Consider the following 17486-nt stretch of genomic DNA (forward strand, 5'->3'; position numbering starts at 1 on the left):
GATCTAAACCAGATGTCATTCTGCAAGACATTTATCGTATAGGTTAATGTATCTTTAAAAAGCTATATAGCATATTCTAATTAATTTGTATTTATGACTTGTATCGATTAAAAACAACAGGCGAATAGAAGACGAAGGAAAAAGCTTGAAAAGGTCGGTAAGTTTTTTACGAGCGCCGACTTTAATCGATCACTGACGGAAATAAACGAAGAGTGACGAACAGACTCGGAGCCATGGCGGCCAAGGCGCTCCGGCAGCGAACCAGGCGAGGCAGTAGGCAAGATGCAAACAACCTGAACGTCCCTTCCGAAGCCCGGCCACAGAAAGAGGAAAAAGGTGGCGATGACAGTAAAGACGCAGAGCCTCGACAAGAGTACGTACGACCCAGAAAATGGAGACACCAGCGACGGTGCTCCATCACCAGCGCCGCCTGGCGCACCGCTTTCAGCAGGAGAAGCTAGCTCGCTAGCTAGCTACTCACCGGAGAAATGTGTAATAAGTTTTCATCCAAACCTGTATTTAACATATTCTGTATAACGCTTAAGACGCAGTATGCTTCCGTTGGTTTTGGACATAACGTCTGTCATTAGCATCTAAAAGTGCAGCTTTATATTGGGTGTGAATCCATCGGTTTTACCTGTTCAGGTTCATTCATTCCCTTTAAACTGGACACTGCGCGGTAACATCGGGTCATTTCAACCCCAACAGAGGTTTTTGATAGGCCCCTTATTAGTGCGTTGAAATGTACACAGAGGTCTATTCACCAATGTTTTGGTAGTTTATAAGATGACGTGTCATAACGCGAGGATCGGCGCTAATCTGTAGTTTGAGACAAGTAATCTTACTAATCTGATGATGGGCGTGAAGCAAAGAAACACACGTCCAAATGCGGATTATTTCTGTAGTCGACACTGCTGAAGTGTTTCCACACCAATGACTTGATTTACGCTAAAGAAGCACACAGCTGGTTGGACCCATTATCCCGAAATAATGTGACATTCTCTCATGGTTGCAGAGAAAATGTGGTGAAATGGAGAATGAGAAAAGAAAAATGTAACAAAACGAGAACAGAACTGAGAGATGAAACGACTGCTGTTGGTCATAATAAGAGTAATTAGATACAACTGTGTTCACTGAGGAAAAGCTACAAAAAGTCAAGGAGATCAACCTTTTCCTTGTGATCTACAGGTCAGTTAGTCGAGGAAGTCAAGTGTGGGCTCCTGAAGGTTCCACTGCGTTTAAATGCCTGCTCTCAGCACGGTTCTGTGCAGCTCTGCTCAGCAACATCTCTGACTGCGATGAGACCTTCAACTACTGGGAGCCTGTGAGTACCGTGAGCACTGTCATCTGTTCACTCACAGCCCATAATAATGCTGTGCTGACTGTCCTGACAGATGCACTACTTGCTGTACGGCACGGGGATGCAGACGTGGGAGTATTCGCCTCTGTACGCCATCAGGTCATACGCTTACTTATGGCTACACGCCCTTCCAGCCTGTTTGCATGCACACGTTCTACAGACAAACAAGGTAACTTTATTAACGTTGCTACTTGCTGTGAGCTGCTGATTGAATTGCTGGGTGTGCAGACACAAATGCCCCCCCCCCCTGTAAAAAACCCTAAAGGCTTGTATCGTGCTGATGTTGCAGGTATTGGTGTTCTACTTCGTACGATGTGTCTTAGCGTTCGCCTGCTGCGTCTGTGAACTTTATTTCTACAAGTGAGTTCCCTAAGCGCTTTGACCTTTGTCTTTTTACCAATTATAGTGATGCAAAATTGATTAGTTGGTGCATATTTGTGACCCAGGGCGGTTTGCAAGAAGTTTGGATTACACGTGGGCCGTCTGATGTTGGCGTTCCTCGTCCTGAGCACAGGAATGTTCTGCTCCTCTGCTGGTTGGTCACATTTAATATCTAATCCATTCTCTTTATTGCCCCTGAACCTTTCATCCGAAACACTTTATGTTTCCTATTCTTTTGAAGTTTAATTCCATAAAGGTCCTCCGGATAAAAAGTGCGCACATGTTCGTGTTGTTTTTCTCATGAGTCCTTTATTTTCCCCCATCCTGCTCTTCTTCCCTCTCAGCATTCTTGCCGTCCTCCTTCTGCATGTACACCACGTTGGTCGCGATGACGGGATGGTTCCAGGACTCGCCACCGTTGGCCATCCTGGGAGTGGCTGCAGGCGTCCTGCTTGGATGGCCGTTCTCTGCTCTGGTCGGGTAGGTGACCTAAATGCATGTTTAGATATTCAGCAGAAGTGAATCCAATATTCTTCTCCTGCAGGGTTCCGATTGCCATCGATCTGCTGGTGTTGAAGAGGCAGTGGAAATCTTTTATCCTCTGGTCAGTTTTAGCCCTCCTTCTACTGCTGGTGAGTGTATATATATATATATATATATATATATATATAATGCTTAAAAGTGAAATATTGTTACATTTTAAATAGCAAGGCAAGTAATTTTCCACCCTTTTTATCCTATTTGTGCTCCACAGGTACCACTAGTGGCTGTGGACTCCTACTTTTATGGAAAACTGGTCATTGCTCCCCTTAATATTCTCCTTTATAATGTTTTCACGCCACATGGACCAGATCTTTATGGTATGTTTTTGATTATGTAGACATTTGTTATCAAATTGAAGACAGTATTAGGACGCCTGAATCACACACGATGTTGTCAGGGTTAGAGCTGCTGCACCGTTTTAAATTGACCTCTAGGGGGCCCACCAACATAAAGCCACAGCTAAAAGTGTGCCAGTGCTTCAGCAGACGTAGGACCGGGAGTCAGACAGTGACCCAGTGTTGGCAGGATCTTTGGACCTGTGTTTCGACACCATTGCTCAATATTTCATCTATAATTGCCACTTCTTTTTAAAGGTACAGAGCCATGGCATTTCTACTTTGTAAATGGAATTTTGAACTTCAACCTGGTGTTTGCATTGGCTCTGTTTTCGCTGCCCCTCACGGCGCTCATGGAAACACTCCTGCATAGGTTCAATGGTGAGTGCTTGGGTTTCAGTCACATGTACGTAGAATATAGACCACTTTACCGTTTTCACTCAGCAGTTTAAACTCAGACATCGGTCGAAAGCTGAGGCGATGTTATCCTTAATAAAGTTCATTTCTCACAGAGCATCTTTAATCCCCCTTTATTATGGTTTCATGTCTGTGCACACTTCAGTGCAGAACCTGGGGCGTCCATACTGGCTGACTCTGTCCCCCATGTATCTGTGGATGCTGGTGTTCTTCACCAGACCTCATAAAGAAGAGCGATTTCTCTTTCCCATCTATCCCCTCATCTGCCTCTGTGGGGCAGTAGCCCTCTCCTCACTACAGGTGTGACACAAATTCAGCATTGTTAGTCTTTATTTGGTTTATTAGATTTTTACTGTGCTGGTAAAATGAGTTCTTCCATGTTTCATTTTTTGCAGAAATGCTACCATTTCCTCTTCCAGCGGTATCGTCTGGAACACTACACCGTCTCCTCCAACTGGTTGGCTCTCGGCACTGTGGTGGTCTTCACGGTGCTCTCACTGTCCCGCTCTGTCGCCCTCTTTAGAGGTGTGTGTCAGGACACACACTGGTCACTTCAGCCGGTGGTTCGTACACCCTCCAAAAGCAAACATGTTCTCTGCTTCTGTAGGCTACCACGCCCCTCTGGACCTTTACCCAGAATTCCATCGCATCGCCAAGGATCCCACTCTTCACTCTTTCCCAGAAGGCCGGCCTGTCAGCGTGTGTGTGGGCAAAGAGTGGTACAGATTCCCCAGCAGCTTCCTTCTGCCACACAAGTGTGTATCCAGAGTTTCTTCAGACACAAATTTCCACTCATTTCCAGCTAACTGTTGGATTTCCCCCTCTCCAGCTGGCAGTTGCACTTCATTCAGTCGGAGTTTAAAGGGCAGCTGCCGCAGCCATACGCCCCCGGTCCTCTGGCCACACAGAACATCCCGGCCCACATGAATGACCAGAATCTGGAGGAACCAACCAGATACGTGAGTCGCTCTAACGAGGACGTGCTTGTTGAACAAAAGACGCTGGAGCAATATCCATGTGACGGTGAGATTTCCCTCCCGGGCAGGTGGATTTACGGCAGTGCCACTATTTAGTAGACTTGGACACTGAGGAAGAGACGCCCCTGGAGCCCCGTTACTCAGCCAACAAAGAGGAGTGGAGCATCATTGCCTATAAGCCGTTCCTTCAAGCATCAAGGTATTAACTGGCAGGATGTAATGTAAAGGTTATTCAATATAAGTCACAGGAGAATGCAGGCTTGTAATGAAATACTTTAATCTCCCAGGTCCTCACCCCTCCTCAGAGCGTTCTATATCCCGTTCATATCGGATCATCACACCACGTACCGCCGCTATGTCATCTTGAAACCGCGGCGGCAAAAGCAGACTCGCAAGCGGACCCACGGCTGACCTGGGCTTGGCCTCAGAGCGAAACCTGAACAACAATCGGTTGCTGTCCCTCAGACAGCTGGCGTGCGTGTGCGTGTGTAAATCATCTCAACGAACGTGAAGACCAGACCCTTTAAGGACATTATCTCTGCTGTTCCGGTGCGTGAGAAGAGGACATGACGTGGCGTGATTGACGGGCCGCTCACGTGTCGGCCCAGGACTGATGTCACACACTCATCCAGTTTTGTGGAAGTATGTGGCCTGAATAGAGTTTGGAATAATCTCAGAAACTGTGTAGTGTCTGCTCGTCTGTATTTCAACAGTATCTTATCGTGCACTTTTTTGTGTGGGAGTGAGGAATGGAAGTATGGGTGCATTAATTTATGATCAAATGTTAATAAAAATCATGATTGACTGTGACCGCCTGCGCTCTCTCTCGAGACAGTGAAGTCACTTTGAGATGAAATCCTTTTGCTTTATTTGAAGGTCTTATATAACAAATGTACAAACAGTTTTCACTTACAGGAGAGACGTCAAGGCATTACACATTCCCAACCATAATTTAATCTTAATACAGTTCTCATCAGCGTCATGCCGTCGCTGTAGTCAGGTTGCAGGCGCTCGAGCAGAAGTCGCTATGTTCTGCTGAGTTTATACGATTAAATACGAGAGAAAGCCTCTGAAAGTTCCGACATCTGCCAAGGCATCGCAGAGCGTTTAAAGATTTCCAGCTTCGCCTCCTGGGATCCCAACCTGTTGGAGGAAAATTTAAGGGAACAGCAGCAAATGTGGGCCTGAGAAATCAACCGTGACGCTTTAAAGCACGACCACCGCACACGTAAAATCGGATTGGCCACCGAGTCGTGCTCCGTCACAAGTAAAGTGATTATTAAAGGCTTTTAGGCTGCTTCTCTCTTGGAAAACACCACATGAAGAAGAGAGGAAGAACTGCACAGCACAGACACCAAACACCTGGAAATACACCAAAGGGTCACGCCATCGCATTAAAATCCTTCCATTTTGAATTCTGCCTGATTCACTCAGTTCGTTCATCCAATTGACTCACATTAAAGTATTTCTGTTTTTAATTAGGCACCAGTTCTTCCTGCAGTGTTGCATTCAAAGCTGTGGATCTGAGCAGCATTTAATTCTCTGATGCTCTGCTCACCACTTATCTAATTCTATTTCATTTGCATTCAATTACGATGAGGGTGTAAATCTCATGAGCGCGGAAATCTGTCGGCCTGTTTGTTTTGGAGCGCATCCCTAATTTTAAAATCATGCTTCTGAGCATCATGAAGCAATTCCCACCCCCGCTTCGCCGCATATCAAATCCGCTCGCCCATTTTCTGCTTAAGCCCCCTGAGCTTATTCGACTGAATTTCCTCTCACGCTGTCTCACGTGCGTGGGAGCGCGCCCTCCTCAGTAGTTGTCTCTGTTCATCCATTCCTGTTCATTGAAGTATCTCCCTCTGCCGTCCAGAGTCAGGCCACTTCTGTAGCAGCCTACGTTTGCTTCGTAGGGATTTCGGGTTCCGTGGTTGGCCAGGCAGGTTTGGTACGCGTCCCCTTTGCCGTTGGTGGTGTACGTCTGATAAAGGTCGGCCTTCATCGCCTGACCTCCAGGCTGCAGGTCGCTCCCTCTTCCGATGCCCCCGTCACCTCCATGAAAGCTGCTCCCATAATGCTCGCTCTTTGTTGTACGGCGACCCAGACTCCTGTCATATAACCCGTAACCCAGGCCGCCGCCGTCGACCTCCCTCTTCCCAGAGCGCCCTAAGCTGGTGTCCTGGAAGGTGCCACGGCGCCCGAGGGTGAAGTCATTCAGGTCAAAGTTCAGGAAGCAGCTCTCTGTGCTGGCCAGGGTCACAAAGCCACTCTCTGTGTCGCGTCCCCCGAGGTTGTCGTAGTCTCCGGTGGGCGTGTCAGGAGAGGAGCACAGGAAGGAAGTGTTTTTGGTGTGCGGGCGAGCCGACACCAAGTCATCGTCGTTCTGGGAGCGGATGACGTTGTAGATGTCAGTTGGAGTGGCGGCGCGACTGGGGGCTGGCTCCGGGGGGGACGCCTCGGGCTTGTGCTCCTTCTTCCTGCTGTGGCAGACAGAGATGCATAAATAACAACACAACACAACAAACTGTTGTTGTTGTTGTTGTCCTGGTTTAGAACCTCACCGTGTGGAGAGCATCTTAAAGCAGCAGACTCCTGTCACTGTCATGAGCAGCAGTATGAGAGGAATGCTGGGAATAATGATGTAAATGATGTTTGGAGCTGGAAACGAGACAGTAGAAACACAAACGTAGTTACTCTCAGAGCACGTGTGTGTGTGTGTGTGCGTGTGTGTGTGTGTGTGTGTGTGGTGTGCGCACGCTAACCTCTACTTTTGTCGTGTTTGTGGTCACTTGGAAACACTGCTGAAGGCAGGATGTCTGGAATTTAACAATAATATTATTTTTGTTAACTGCATCAATCACAAAAAGTCTCCAGAAAGTTTTGAACCCCAGAAGCACTTTTACTTGTTTGATTAGAGTCTGGAGGAGGAGACGTGTCGGCCAGCGTTTCTGTGGATAAAAACGGTGGAGGTCAGGGGGGGGCACAGTGATGAGTGATGGGTGGAAGAACGCTGCGTCAGCGTACCTGCCGTGTATTTACAGATGAAGTTGTTCTTGGTTTCACAGTTGTCATCGTTCCACTGGAACATGTAGAGACCCCCCATACTGGGAGGAGCCGACGGCTGGTGATACATGACCACACACACTTCGTATCCGCACGATGGCTCGTCCCAGTGCCAGTTCCTACACACACACACACACACACGTGCAAGCATTTATTTGTTTGAAATGCATGAACTGTAATTAATATTAAAGGATCATATTGTGAATTAAGAAACAAGCATAATTATTCAGCAACAACACAATCTAGTATCAATATATAATCAGATATCAGTTATTTTTTAATTTAAAAAAATCACTAAAAGGGAAATATATGGATTACACTTTGACCTGGGACAGTTTGTCCTTTGACCTTTCGACCCTTTCACACCCACCTGAATGTGGATTTGCTTCCGTCTGTCCAGTAGTACTGTTTGGCGCAGTCCAAGCTGCTGTCCACCTCCGCCTGGTTCCTCCGCAGACCGATCCAGAAGTCTCCGTCGGTGGGTCGGAGCTCAGTGATGAGCTGCTCCACGAGCTTCTGCTCCGACGCCGACTCCACGCTCAGCAGCTGGCCGCCGTCCCGCCTGCAGGCCAGGTCGGCCTCCTTGAAGTTCAGCTTCCGCCTCAGCTCAGAGAAGTAGGCCAACTTGTAGCAGGGCTTCCCTCTCCCCGCCCTGCACACGCGCTGACCTGCACCCACACAGAGGAAGCGGCCACCTCATATGCCATTCGGTCGTCATGACAACCAGGTCTGATAGGTTATATTGATCTAATGCTGGTGGCAACAGGTGGATCATCAGGCGGGATGATTGGGAATGATCCACATGATCGATCTTGTCTGTTCAATTCTGTTTTAGATTGATTGGAATGTTGTGTTGACTCTAATCTGACACATTCTCTGCATTTATCAGGCATTGCTTTCCTTTTTTTAGTCTTCTGGATCTTTTCTCTGCATCGGTTGATACCAAAAGGAATACTATCAAAATCTGAATGGATAAAAAAAGCAAGAAGGAAGAGTTTTGCCTACCTTTGGTTTCAAATATATTCGCTTCAGTATCCAAACATCCAGCAGGGAGCCGTGAAAGCATTCCAGGAGGAACCCAAAGAGGAGCCACATTTGAATCAAGACTTTCTCTTCTCTTGTGATGTCTTTGTGTGCCTGTCTTACCTGTGATGAGGCTGGTAGCTGCAGATGCATCAAAACACAGACAGAGGAGGCAAAAGGAGAGCGCGCACAGGTCCATGGTCTTCTCCCTCATTCCACTGTCGGAACGTCTGGAGCGCCGTGGAGCTGAGCTGGAGACGAACCCTGAGAGGGGAGAAAAGCTGAAGATGCCACCAAGACACAAATCTCCTGCTCAATCTGCTGACGGAGAGTAAGTGAGACAGGAGGAGGAGCAAAGAGAGGAGGAGGAGGAGGAGGAGAAGAAAAGGGCTGCCTGTTTGAGAGGGAGCTGTAATCTGTTAAGAGCAGCCGTAATGATTGGAAGAAGAGGGGCTGCATCGATCCCAAGACATCTAATCAGGATAGTGCTCCCCATCGTAAACGCTGACAAGAGGCAGATTTCACTCCTTCCTTTATTACTTAAGGCTTCAATTATCATCACAAAAGTGTTACATGAAAATGATCTGCTCTAACTCAATCAGGGATTATTTTGAAATATTTCTCCCCGGTCGTTACTGCAGGCGTGTCGCCGCGCTCTCCCCCCGGCTTGTGTTTCTCTATAAAGCAGCCCAGACTGGCAGCGCTGCTGAAATGTTCGAGAGGAGATCAATAGTGTTTCTCTTCGGGGTAAAATATCTGAAACAATTAAAGCTGAAAAAGGCGCTTCCTCAGTATCATGCGGGTGTGGCTGATGTTATTGCCCACGATGCCGTGACCTCATCCTTTTTCCCCAGTCAGCCCTGCCCACTTCAGACCAGTGAGGGATGGGGGGGGGGGGGGGGGGGGGGCAGAATGGGAGAGGAAAAATGCTTGTTCAACAGGTTCAGCTGAAGGTAAAATATGAGTTCCCATCAAGACTGCGCCTGAAAACTACGGCCGACGGCCATTTTGTAACCACAGGGGCAGCAAATTTCTAAAGTTTTGAAGATGCACTCGTGATTTCTGTAGCTCTGAAATTTTTTTTGATGACTTTTGCATTAACACAGTGTTGTACAATGACAGAGTTTATCTCTTCTGGTGACATTTCCATTTAATTAACTTCCCAGTCATGCATTTTCTGAACTGAATCAGTGAATATTGTGCGGTGAAAATGCAACTGTTGCTGTTTTTGCATCTGCACTCGAGCCAAGCTGCTGCACCTCCAGTACCCGTTGCAGCCAAAAGCCAAATTATTCCTTTGACTCTAAAGCAGTTTCATCACAATCCCTCCACATAACAGCCAATATGAATTCAGCTCGCTGGAAAGAGCTTCTGCAGCCCCAGAAGGAACAATTTGCATTTTTTCCCCCTTTTGGCAAAATTCAATTAAATATAACATTGGTTTTTACGATGCTAGTGAATGGACGGCTGGATACAGTGGACAAACAGGGGAACTCTCTATCTCTATAATGATGTTATACGTTTCTTATGAAAACGTCAGCAGAAGCCACAGATGCATGTGAATCGCTTTAACTCGTGCAAACCGGAGGAAAGTGTATGCACGCCATCCTTAATGGCAGTCATTTTAAAAATGGCCCATAAGGTTGATTTAAAGCTTGCAGAGAGACGGATCAGCCAGAGTTTAAACAGCAAGATGCTCCTTCTGGAAGATGCTGTGTGTGCTAGTGTTGAATAAAGAGCGGGAGGAAGGCGGGGAGGGGTGGTGGTGGTGTTGGGGGTGAATCAGAATGCTGCTCTCTCCAAATGCCGCTAATCAGCTTAGCTTCAGATTGATTCCAGTCTCTTTTTTTTTTCTTTAAATTGACGGCAAACTGTAAGTTGCCAGCATTAGTAGGTGATGCTCTCAGAGACAGAAAAGTAACCGACTCCTCCGCCGGGACCGAATAAGGAATTCTCCTTGCTTTAAATTTCCTTCTTGTTTACAGTCTCTGAAAGGGTTTCATTCAATTAAGGCTCTCCCATACGTCGCTCATCCCACACAGTCGGCCTCTCGCCGTCGCTCCTCTCATCCCACTGGTCTCCTCCCTCTTTCCCAATTAGCTAAACGGAAACCAGATGAATGTTCCCGGGGGGGTCAGTTCATCACAGACCACACACCGAAGAAAACGCCGGTGTCACAAAGTCAGAGTAGGGAAAATCCTCCTTCTGTCTTTGACATCTGAACTTTCGACCTAAACTTTAGCCAGAAGAATGACTGAATGTTAAATGTGAGTTCTGACATGGGCCTTGCCTGGCAGCCCGGCGGTCGACGGCTCAGAGTTACAGGCTAAAGTCACGATGAAGCCGTGAACTCGCTCTGACCGCAACAAATCACAAATAATGCGAAGGCCTTGTTTATTCCTGCGCCGCAGAGATGCAGCAACGAACGACAATCCCAGGCCATTTCCATTTTAAAGCCGCAAAGAGAATGAAAATAACCTGATTAGTCACCAAAAAAGAATTTAACTTTCTACTAAATTCACTTTGAGTTATCTGAGATGGCGCTCTGCCAGGGCCGAGGGTCCGCATTGCGTCTATTTGCATAAGAGCTGGAGACTGGCCCCGAGTCAGTGACCCAGCCGGACAGCGCCATCAGCAGAGGAGACTTTTGATGAAACCTTTTAGGCGCCAGTATAATTCTTTAAGTAATTGCTTTATTAGGCAGTTTGGGGACGCTCCACACAGAAGGGTGCACATGAAACAACCGCTGAGGGTGAACCTTTGAGTCAAACATTATTTTTGTGGCATCACACAATATTATGTTCACCTTTAATCTAAAACTAGCCTCTGGGACTCCAGACTTTTTTTTTTTTTAAATGGACAGAAAAGGGAGGCGGACTTGATCTGCCTTTATTAAACGACAGATTTAAAATGATTTGTGTGTGTAGCTACAATCATCAGTCCTCATAGAAAGTAAAAGCTCTGATACAACACGACTGATCCTGAGTCAGGTTTTTGGCAGAGATTTTCTTAAAAATATCAACATGTCTGCTAATTACAATGCCGCCTTCATAAACAGATTTACCATAAAAGAACAACAGAGCAAAGGAAAAAAGGAATTGCATCAATGGGAAGAAAAATCCCCCAAAAACAGAGTTCAAACATTTGTCCCAGGACACGCGGCACATGTATAACATGGCAAATATAAAGCGTCTAGGTGCTCAAAAAGTGAAGCGGTGCGTATTCGTCCTGCGTGTCATTTCCAAGGATGCCTTTCAGGAAGGGGACGACTCTGAAAAGATTTAAGTGGAAATCTCTGGATTTCTTGGTGGACTCGAGGAGAGTGCCCGACTTGCACAGATACTGGGTTCCCCAGCTGACCAGCGCCACCTGTGGACGGAAGCATTCGTTACTGCCTCGGCAACAACGGCTACGCTGTCGGAAGAGAGCGGCTGTTCACCTGTATCGTGCGATGCTTGTAGTTCTTGAACACAGCTCCTCCGGAGTCACCTGTATGGTCAAACGCATGAGCACCGGCGAACCAACGAAGATTCGATTGTGGAAAAAGCTTCTGCTTCTGAGTGTATCGATGGAATAACATACCTGTGCACGCTATATGATCTCTAAATGGCAACTGACCACCGGTGCAGAGGAAGTTATCAGTCACGGGGATCTCGGGATTAGTCGTCGTGATGCCCTCGGCCTCCAGAGCGTAGCGGATGCATTCATCCCGCTGCCAGGTAGAAAAGAGAGATGAGACTTCTCATTTGGAAAACAACGCAAACGAAGGTGGCTGCACCTCCAAACTCACATTATCGCCAAGTTTAGCGTGGACTTCCTTTTCCTGCACCACGGCGTTTTTCTTGGTCAGGAAGTTAAGTTTTTCAAGATGGGTCTTCAGCAGCTCTTCCTCTGTATGCAAAAGAGACGGGAGAGACAGGTCAGACAGGCGCGTCCTCCTCTGGCCGCTGGCGACTCTCACACCTCTGTATGATGGGATGGATTTTGCACATACAGAAACCTTCTCCTGCAACGCGAAACATTGGTTCACAGGCGTGTTTAACAAGGTGAAAGTGATTATGCTATTGTTCCTCCAGGGATTATTAGCTGTTGTGGCCTGGCTTTTGGTTTTCAGTTCAAATCCATTGTTTATACTGCATCTGCTACAAGATTGTCTTCCTGTGTCAGAGCCCAACCTGCATGTATGCCATATCACACATGCAAATACCTGCAGAACACAAACTCAGGGGATCAGTTTGGCATCGACTGTAATGGAACTTTAGCTCTTCATGAATCTCAGGTTGTGTAAATGGAGCTGCGGCGTGTCCGCAGGTGTCGCCTCACCTTGCTGCTTGCAGGTCGAATCACCGACCAGGCCGAGAGCGCCACTGGTTTCCTGGGTGCACGGAACGCAAATAGGCCTGAAACCGGGAATACGTGCATGAAATGAAGCTCCCGCTGATGCAGAGGAACATCAAGTCTAAATCCTTCTGTCCTCACCTGACAGCAGAGGAGATCTGAACGTCTTCCTCCAGCTGGATCAGAGCCACGTCATAGTCGTAGAACTCTTTCACACCCTCTTTCGCTTTTGCATTAATGTTGTATTTTGGGTGCAATTTAAACGTTTTCACCCTTTTACCTGGAAAGAAACCCACGACAAAACAGTCAATGCACTACATCGTGGAGATAGACGGAAAAACTAGAAAAACCAAAAGAGCGAATGTTTCGAATTACTTCTTCCATTTCCGTCATCAATCTCGACCACAATGTTCTTGGGGAGATCTCCAAACGTGAAGCAGTGAGCGGCCGTCAGCACGAACTGGGGAGACACCAGGGAGCCGAGGCAATTCTTGGTCGTCTGCTCGTTCTTCACGTTCACATGGAAGAAGAAGAAGAAGAAGAAGAAGAAGAAAACAAAGCAGGTTTGCTGTGTTTAGGGCTGCACACCTCGTGAAATATACCCTTTACGTACACGCTGGAGCTCTAGAACAACTGCTGAAACATTCACCTGCACGACAATAGACGCCATCCATGGATACATTTTCCTGGTGCTGTCTTTCTCGGCTGTCTCGTACTCTTTGTGAAGACCGCACATGCCAACAACCTCTTCTTCATCTGTGTAAAGGAGATGCTTCTGTAAATTCGCTAGTCCAAGGGGGAGCCCTTGAAGTGCGAAGGCGACGTACCGATGATCTCATCAAAGGTCTCCTGTAAGTTTGTGATGTCCTTCATTTTGAAGAAATGGTTGCCACCGGTCCCAGCAGTGAGGGGCTTCAGGTCTGATTCGTAGATCTCTGCCCCGATGCCGAAAATATAGATGTCTGGAATAGAGCATAGCTTTATGGATTAGACAAGAGTGTTAATGTGTAAGAGTGATGACACAGAAGGGTGACCACAGCGTTTACCCAGATATTCCTCTCTCGGCTGAACGCCGGGCTCCTCGCTGGTGTGGTTCATGTAAACCAGGTTCTTTATTTTTGCCACAGTGGGAAGAGGCGAGCCACCCATATTATAAACACCTGAGAGGACGGAAAGAATGACGAGGAGGTCTGAGATGGTTGAGAACGAACACGAGTCGTTTCCCGTCATGCTGATGTGAAGAAGCTGCACCCACCGTCTGTAAAGACGATGATGGCGTGACGATGCTGCTCAAAGGTCTTTTCTCCGACTCGCTGCTTAATGAGAGCCATCCGCTCCAAAATGGTCTTGAAGGCCAGGTTCAGGTCTGTTCCTGTATGCTCCGCTGTCGGTGAAAGCCCAACATGGCCAACGTCAACACGCATGCAACAGCCAGCGCTTTCATTGGAAACGCGTCTCCGATCTGCTCGACCCACCTTTTACCGTGAATTTTTCCAGCTTCTCCTTCATATTGACCTCTTGGCCGTCGAAAAAGTCGAGAATGCTGACGACTTCGGAGAGCTCGGACGAGAAGAAGAGAAGCTCGTAGTTTGGACTCACGCTGAAGGAGGAGATCTGCGGAGATGTGAAGCAGACGCGACACGTGTGATCGTTGGTGCGGGCACCTGCGCAGCTGCTGGGACACATGTTATTGATGCGGCACCAACAGCACGTCTCTGTATTAAACTGCAGATGAGCGTTCTTTTGTTGAGCAATCGATTCCGTTATCAGCAGAATACGCATCCGTGCCCAGAGCCTCACACCGAGGAGCATCAATCAAGGCTATGATGTGTAATACATAATGAAATTGCCTCTAATTGCTGTGCTGGCAGCCAAACAGGGCTGAGATATTACTGTACTGCGTCGTGGCTGCCAAGTGCCCCTCTGAAAACAGTGTGGGACTCAGTTAATGATGACAGAAAGATGAGTCAACTTTTGCATCCAGCAAAGAAGAAAGTCTTTTGTTTTTCTGTTGTGCTTTTGAGAAAGACACCATCTTCTTCTTCTTCTTCTTCTTCTTAGTATTTCAAAATACCTAATCAAATCTTAACTTTGCTAATTTAATGCCAACATCTGGATTCTCACACCACATCTGCGGCAGTTCAACCAAAGCTTCCTTTCTTCTCTCCATGGAGCACCTTGTTACTGGCCGTTGACTCGGCCCCTTCTGAGCATTTGTGCAGCTGTGGGTTAGTAAAATCTGTCAAACCTCCACCGTGCCTTATTAAACTACTGGCATTTTGGGCTTTATCCCCAGCATCATTTTTTCAATGAAGAGAATCGCACCCGTCCCCTCACCTTTGTGATCAGTTTCGAGATGGCGTCCTTGGCGTTGGCCACGTGTTCCTTTTCGATGCTCTCAGAAATGTCAACAGCAATGTAGATGTTGAGCGTGCCGTTCTTTGAAATGCGGATTCTTCTCTCCCCCTGCACGTCATCTGTACTCCCACACACACGGAAGAAAAAAGGTTATTGCGCCAACGCATTTCAGACTGTTGAGGGTTCCTCTTGAACTTACTGATGGACTCCAAGGTGGTCAGGCTTTCCTTGATGGCGCTGCCAAAAGCCTGGGAAACCTCCAACGGAGTGTCATACGTGTGTTTGTCTGAAAGGGTTAAAACGCATTTAAATCATGAGAAAACACTGACAGAAAACACCCCATATTCTGTCTTACAGTAACATGCTGGTTCAAAGCCAGTCCACTGTCTGTTCTCCTGACACGTCCTCTCGCTGGTTCCCATCAGGAACAGGTTGCTGTTGCAGTTGTATGTGACTTTGTCACCAATTCCAAAAATGTTGCCTGTTCTCATAGCACCAGCTGGGATGCCGGGGTCAGCACAGTGATCCCCCGCTGCGTTGACAGAGGTGACAGAAGTCGTGAGCGATGAGGCGAAGCAGGAATGCGAGGAGAAAGGAAAGCGTGCCGGGCTTACTGTCACGGCTGCAGATGGGAGTGGAGCCGCTCCACTTCCCGTTTGGTAAGCAGACGCGTCTGGCTGAGCCTCGCTGCGTGTATCCAGAGTCGCACTCATAGGCGGTCTCATTGTCCACAAAGTACCTTTCCTGGGGAGGGGAGACGGTCCCGTACTCCAAAACGTTGGGGTCAGGACACTCAACCACTGCAAAGTAATAAAATAGGGGTTAAAAGACAAAGTGTCCCAAGACAAAGAAGGGAAGAAAATATCATTTTCATTACTCACCTCTGCATCTCTGAGGGACAAATCTCTTGGGCGCTGGTTTCCAGGCACCGTTTTGGTGGCAGGTTCTCGTCAGAGCAGGGTATGGGTAGTACCCCTCAGGGCAGTAGTAGATCAGCATGCTGCCAGGCTGCTGCTCCCTGGTCAGTTTGTAATGGCCTCCTTCTATCCCCATATTTTCGGTTGGGCATTCACACCAAACTTGCCCTGAAAAAACATTGAATTTCAAATTGAGGGATGAAGTTTGGTTGAAACAGCAACGTGTCCATTAAGGTAGGTGAGAAGAAGGAGAAGAAGAATGCTTTATTTGTCATTGTACAATTCAATTGCACAGCAAAATTACAAGACCAGAGGGAGGGTCAGTCGTAACCGCTGCAACTAGCATGTACATGTCACATGTACCTGTTGCATTTGTGTCTAAAATAATTTGTCCTCAGAAGTTAAAGCAGCTCACCCAAGAAGACGAAGAATAAAAGTGCAGCAGTCCAGCTCCAGCAGACGGGCGACCTCATGTTGAGATTTGAACTGGAGAACAATGGAAAAAACGAGCTGGGTTGTGAAGCACCTGTAGATTTATGTCAGAATGACAGAAAACCAGGGGGTTGCATGATCATAGACCAAACTTATACTCATTAACTTCACGGTAAATAAAAAGAGATCAATAATGTGTTACAGGAAACAACACAACATCCCACATTTGTTTATACCCCTGCAGTTGCCTGTAAGTGACGATTTAGCAATACGGGGAAAAAATTGAGTTATGATGTTTTAATTAATCAATCAAATCATTCGAAAGTTTGATGTTACCTGAGTTTTCGAGAATGTTGTCCAGAAGTTTTTGTGTGACCTGACCGTCTCCTTTTTTAGGCATCTGTGTTTACCGCTCTGTGTGCACACCAGGTCACATGACTTCACAAAAATAATTGCGTAACCAAGACAAAGTACACACTTTAACTTCATCATTTCCCAAAACCCGCTGGCAGTGACTTACTGGGGTGCTGATTCAGTTATTGATCAGGCTGCTCGGTCACAGCAGATTAGTTAAACTGCTGATCCCTGCAAGTGTGACGCTTCCCTGACAGATTCAGTCATTTTAGTCTGTTTAGTTTCTAACTCACCAGAGTTACCAACAGCTCGTATGGTCTCTTAAAACCACTACTGTCATTCTCTAAAAAATATACACACAATTCATTGTTTTGTTCCCTTTTTGGAAACACATTAAAGCCTGTGTACCTTTCTTGCCTTCACTTTATGCCTCTTTTGTGTCTGTTCTGGTTATACATATTAAAAAACAGCAATCAGCATTTGCATGTATCTGTCTGTATCTTTATGTATCTGCTTTCTGTCAAAAGGATCATCATTACAGCTTAGATTTTCTGAAAAGAACGTAAATCTGGATCCACAGTGCCTCCTTCCGGATGCCATCCTCTAGGTAAACGCTGTCAGGCCTCGGATTTACATAATACAATCTGAATGAACAGTCAGCAGAGACTCATGTTTGTGTTCAGTGCGGGAACAGGGACACATTTTTACCTAAAATGAAAGGATCAGTGATTTGCCAATATCAGGCATACGTGGACCATGGAAATTCCACCAGCAGACACAATATTTGGGATGTTTTACACAAACTAAATGACTTTCTACTGCACAGTTTTCTCCCCATTTTCGATAAATATTTTCCATTTAATTTTGGTGTAACTGTAAAAGTCACATTCTTATGGTATTATTTAGAATTGTATTTTTGATTATTTTCAGCATGGAAGCTTTAACATTATTCAGAAATATTTTTTGGGTACGTAAATACATATAATGA

At 46.7% G+C, this 17486-nt stretch overlaps 3 protein-coding genes across 6 annotated transcripts; 1 reads left to right on the forward strand and 2 right to left on the reverse strand.

The window, feature by feature from the left end:
- The first annotated feature begins 185 nt into the window (after positions 1–185).
- alg9 (ALG9 alpha-1,2-mannosyltransferase) lies at positions 186–4823 on the forward strand. Its single transcript, XM_057054658.1, has 15 exons — positions 186–373; positions 1189–1324; positions 1395–1529; positions 1650–1720; positions 1807–1895; positions 2086–2221; positions 2286–2373; positions 2496–2601; positions 2878–3000; positions 3182–3336; positions 3432–3561; positions 3644–3791; positions 3866–3995; positions 4082–4212; positions 4301–4823. The coding sequence occupies exons 1-15, from the start codon at positions 234–236 to the stop codon at positions 4422–4424; spliced, it is 1842 nt and encodes a 613-aa protein (XP_056910638.1). The 5' UTR covers positions 186–233; the 3' UTR covers positions 4425–4823.
- A 34-nt stretch (positions 4824–4857) lies between these two features.
- On the reverse strand, positions 4858–10182 carry layna (layilin a). 2 transcript variants are annotated; one of them, XM_057054668.1, is made up of 8 exons: positions 8223–9010; positions 8082–8102; positions 7447–7744; positions 7038–7195; positions 6917–6961; positions 6776–6829; positions 6575–6671; positions 4858–6493 (listed from the first exon to the last, which is right to left on the reverse strand). In XM_057054668.1, exons 1-8 carry the CDS (start codon positions 8311–8313, stop codon positions 5827–5829), a joined length of 1431 nt encoding a protein of 476 aa, XP_056910648.1. In that variant the 5' UTR covers positions 8314–9010; the 3' UTR covers positions 4858–5826. The 2 variants fall into 2 exon arrangements, with proteins under 2 accessions (XP_056910648.1, XP_056910649.1); XM_057054669.1 differs by lacking the exon at positions 8082–8102 and having other exon boundaries at positions 8223–10182.
- Positions 10183–10972: 790 nt separating this feature from the next.
- Positions 10973–16578, reverse strand: LOC130537476 (complement factor B-like). 3 transcript variants are annotated; one of them, XM_057054324.1, is made up of 19 exons: positions 16481–16578; positions 16128–16238; positions 15677–15880; positions 15410–15595; positions 15151–15327; positions 14995–15081; positions 14775–14914; positions 13913–14051; positions 13693–13821; positions 13484–13597; positions 13265–13399; positions 13087–13193; positions 12813–12945; positions 12579–12717; positions 12423–12499; positions 11890–11990; positions 11682–11811; positions 11539–11588; positions 10973–11468 (listed from the first exon to the last, which is right to left on the reverse strand). In XM_057054324.1, exons 1-19 carry the CDS (start codon positions 16542–16544, stop codon positions 11292–11294), a joined length of 2400 nt encoding a protein of 799 aa, XP_056910304.1. In that variant the 5' UTR covers positions 16545–16578; the 3' UTR covers positions 10973–11291. The 3 variants fall into 3 exon arrangements, with proteins under 3 accessions (XP_056910304.1, XP_056910305.1, XP_056910306.1); XM_057054325.1 differs by having other exon boundaries at positions 12813–12936; positions 13081–13193; XM_057054326.1 differs by having other exon boundaries at positions 16128–16198; positions 16481–16556.
- Between the last annotated feature and the right edge of the window lie 908 nt (positions 16579–17486).

This window comes from Takifugu flavidus, chromosome 14 (genome assembly GCF_003711565.1).
Source record: "Takifugu flavidus isolate HTHZ2018 chromosome 14, ASM371156v2, whole genome shotgun sequence".
Classification (NCBI taxonomy): domain Eukaryota; kingdom Metazoa; phylum Chordata; class Actinopteri; order Tetraodontiformes; family Tetraodontidae; genus Takifugu; species Takifugu flavidus.

Excerpts from the sequence above, each read along its gene's own strand:
- alg9 (XM_057054658.1), top strand. The coding sequence starts at position 234 with ATGGCGGCCAAGGCGCTCCGGCAGCGAACCAGGCGAGGCAGTAGGCAA. Across the intron at positions 1,721-1,806 it reads TGTGAACTTTATTTCTACAA|GGCGGTTTGCAAGAAGTTTG; the intron begins GTGAGTTCCCTA and ends TTTGTGACCCAG. Across the intron at positions 3,792-3,865 it reads AGCTTCCTTCTGCCACACAA|CTGGCAGTTGCACTTCATTC; the intron begins GTGTGTATCCAG and ends CCCCCTCTCCAG.
- layna (XM_057054668.1), bottom strand. The coding sequence starts at position 8,313 with ATGAGGGAGAAGACCATGGACCTGTGCGCGCTCTCCTTTTGCCTCCTC. Across the intron at positions 6,962-7,037 it reads CATCTGTAAATACACGGCAG|AAACGCTGGCCGACACGTCT; the intron begins GTACGCTGACGC and ends TTTTATCCACAG. Across the intron at positions 6,494-6,574 it reads TTTAAGATGCTCTCCACACG|CAGGAAGAAGGAGCACAAGC; the intron begins GTGAGGTTCTAA and ends TGTCTGCCACAG.
- LOC130537476 (XM_057054324.1), bottom strand. The coding sequence starts at position 16,544 with ATGCCTAAAAAAGGAGACGGTCAGGTCACACAAAAACTTCTGGACAAC. Across the intron at positions 13,194-13,264 it reads GACCTTTGATGAGATCATCG|ATGAAGAAGAGGTTGTTGGC; the intron begins GTACGTCGCCTT and ends TCCTTTACACAG. Across the intron at positions 12,718-12,812 it reads TGATGACGGAAATGGAAGAA|GTAAAAGGGTGAAAACGTTT; the intron begins GTAATTCGAAAC and ends GTTTCTTTCCAG.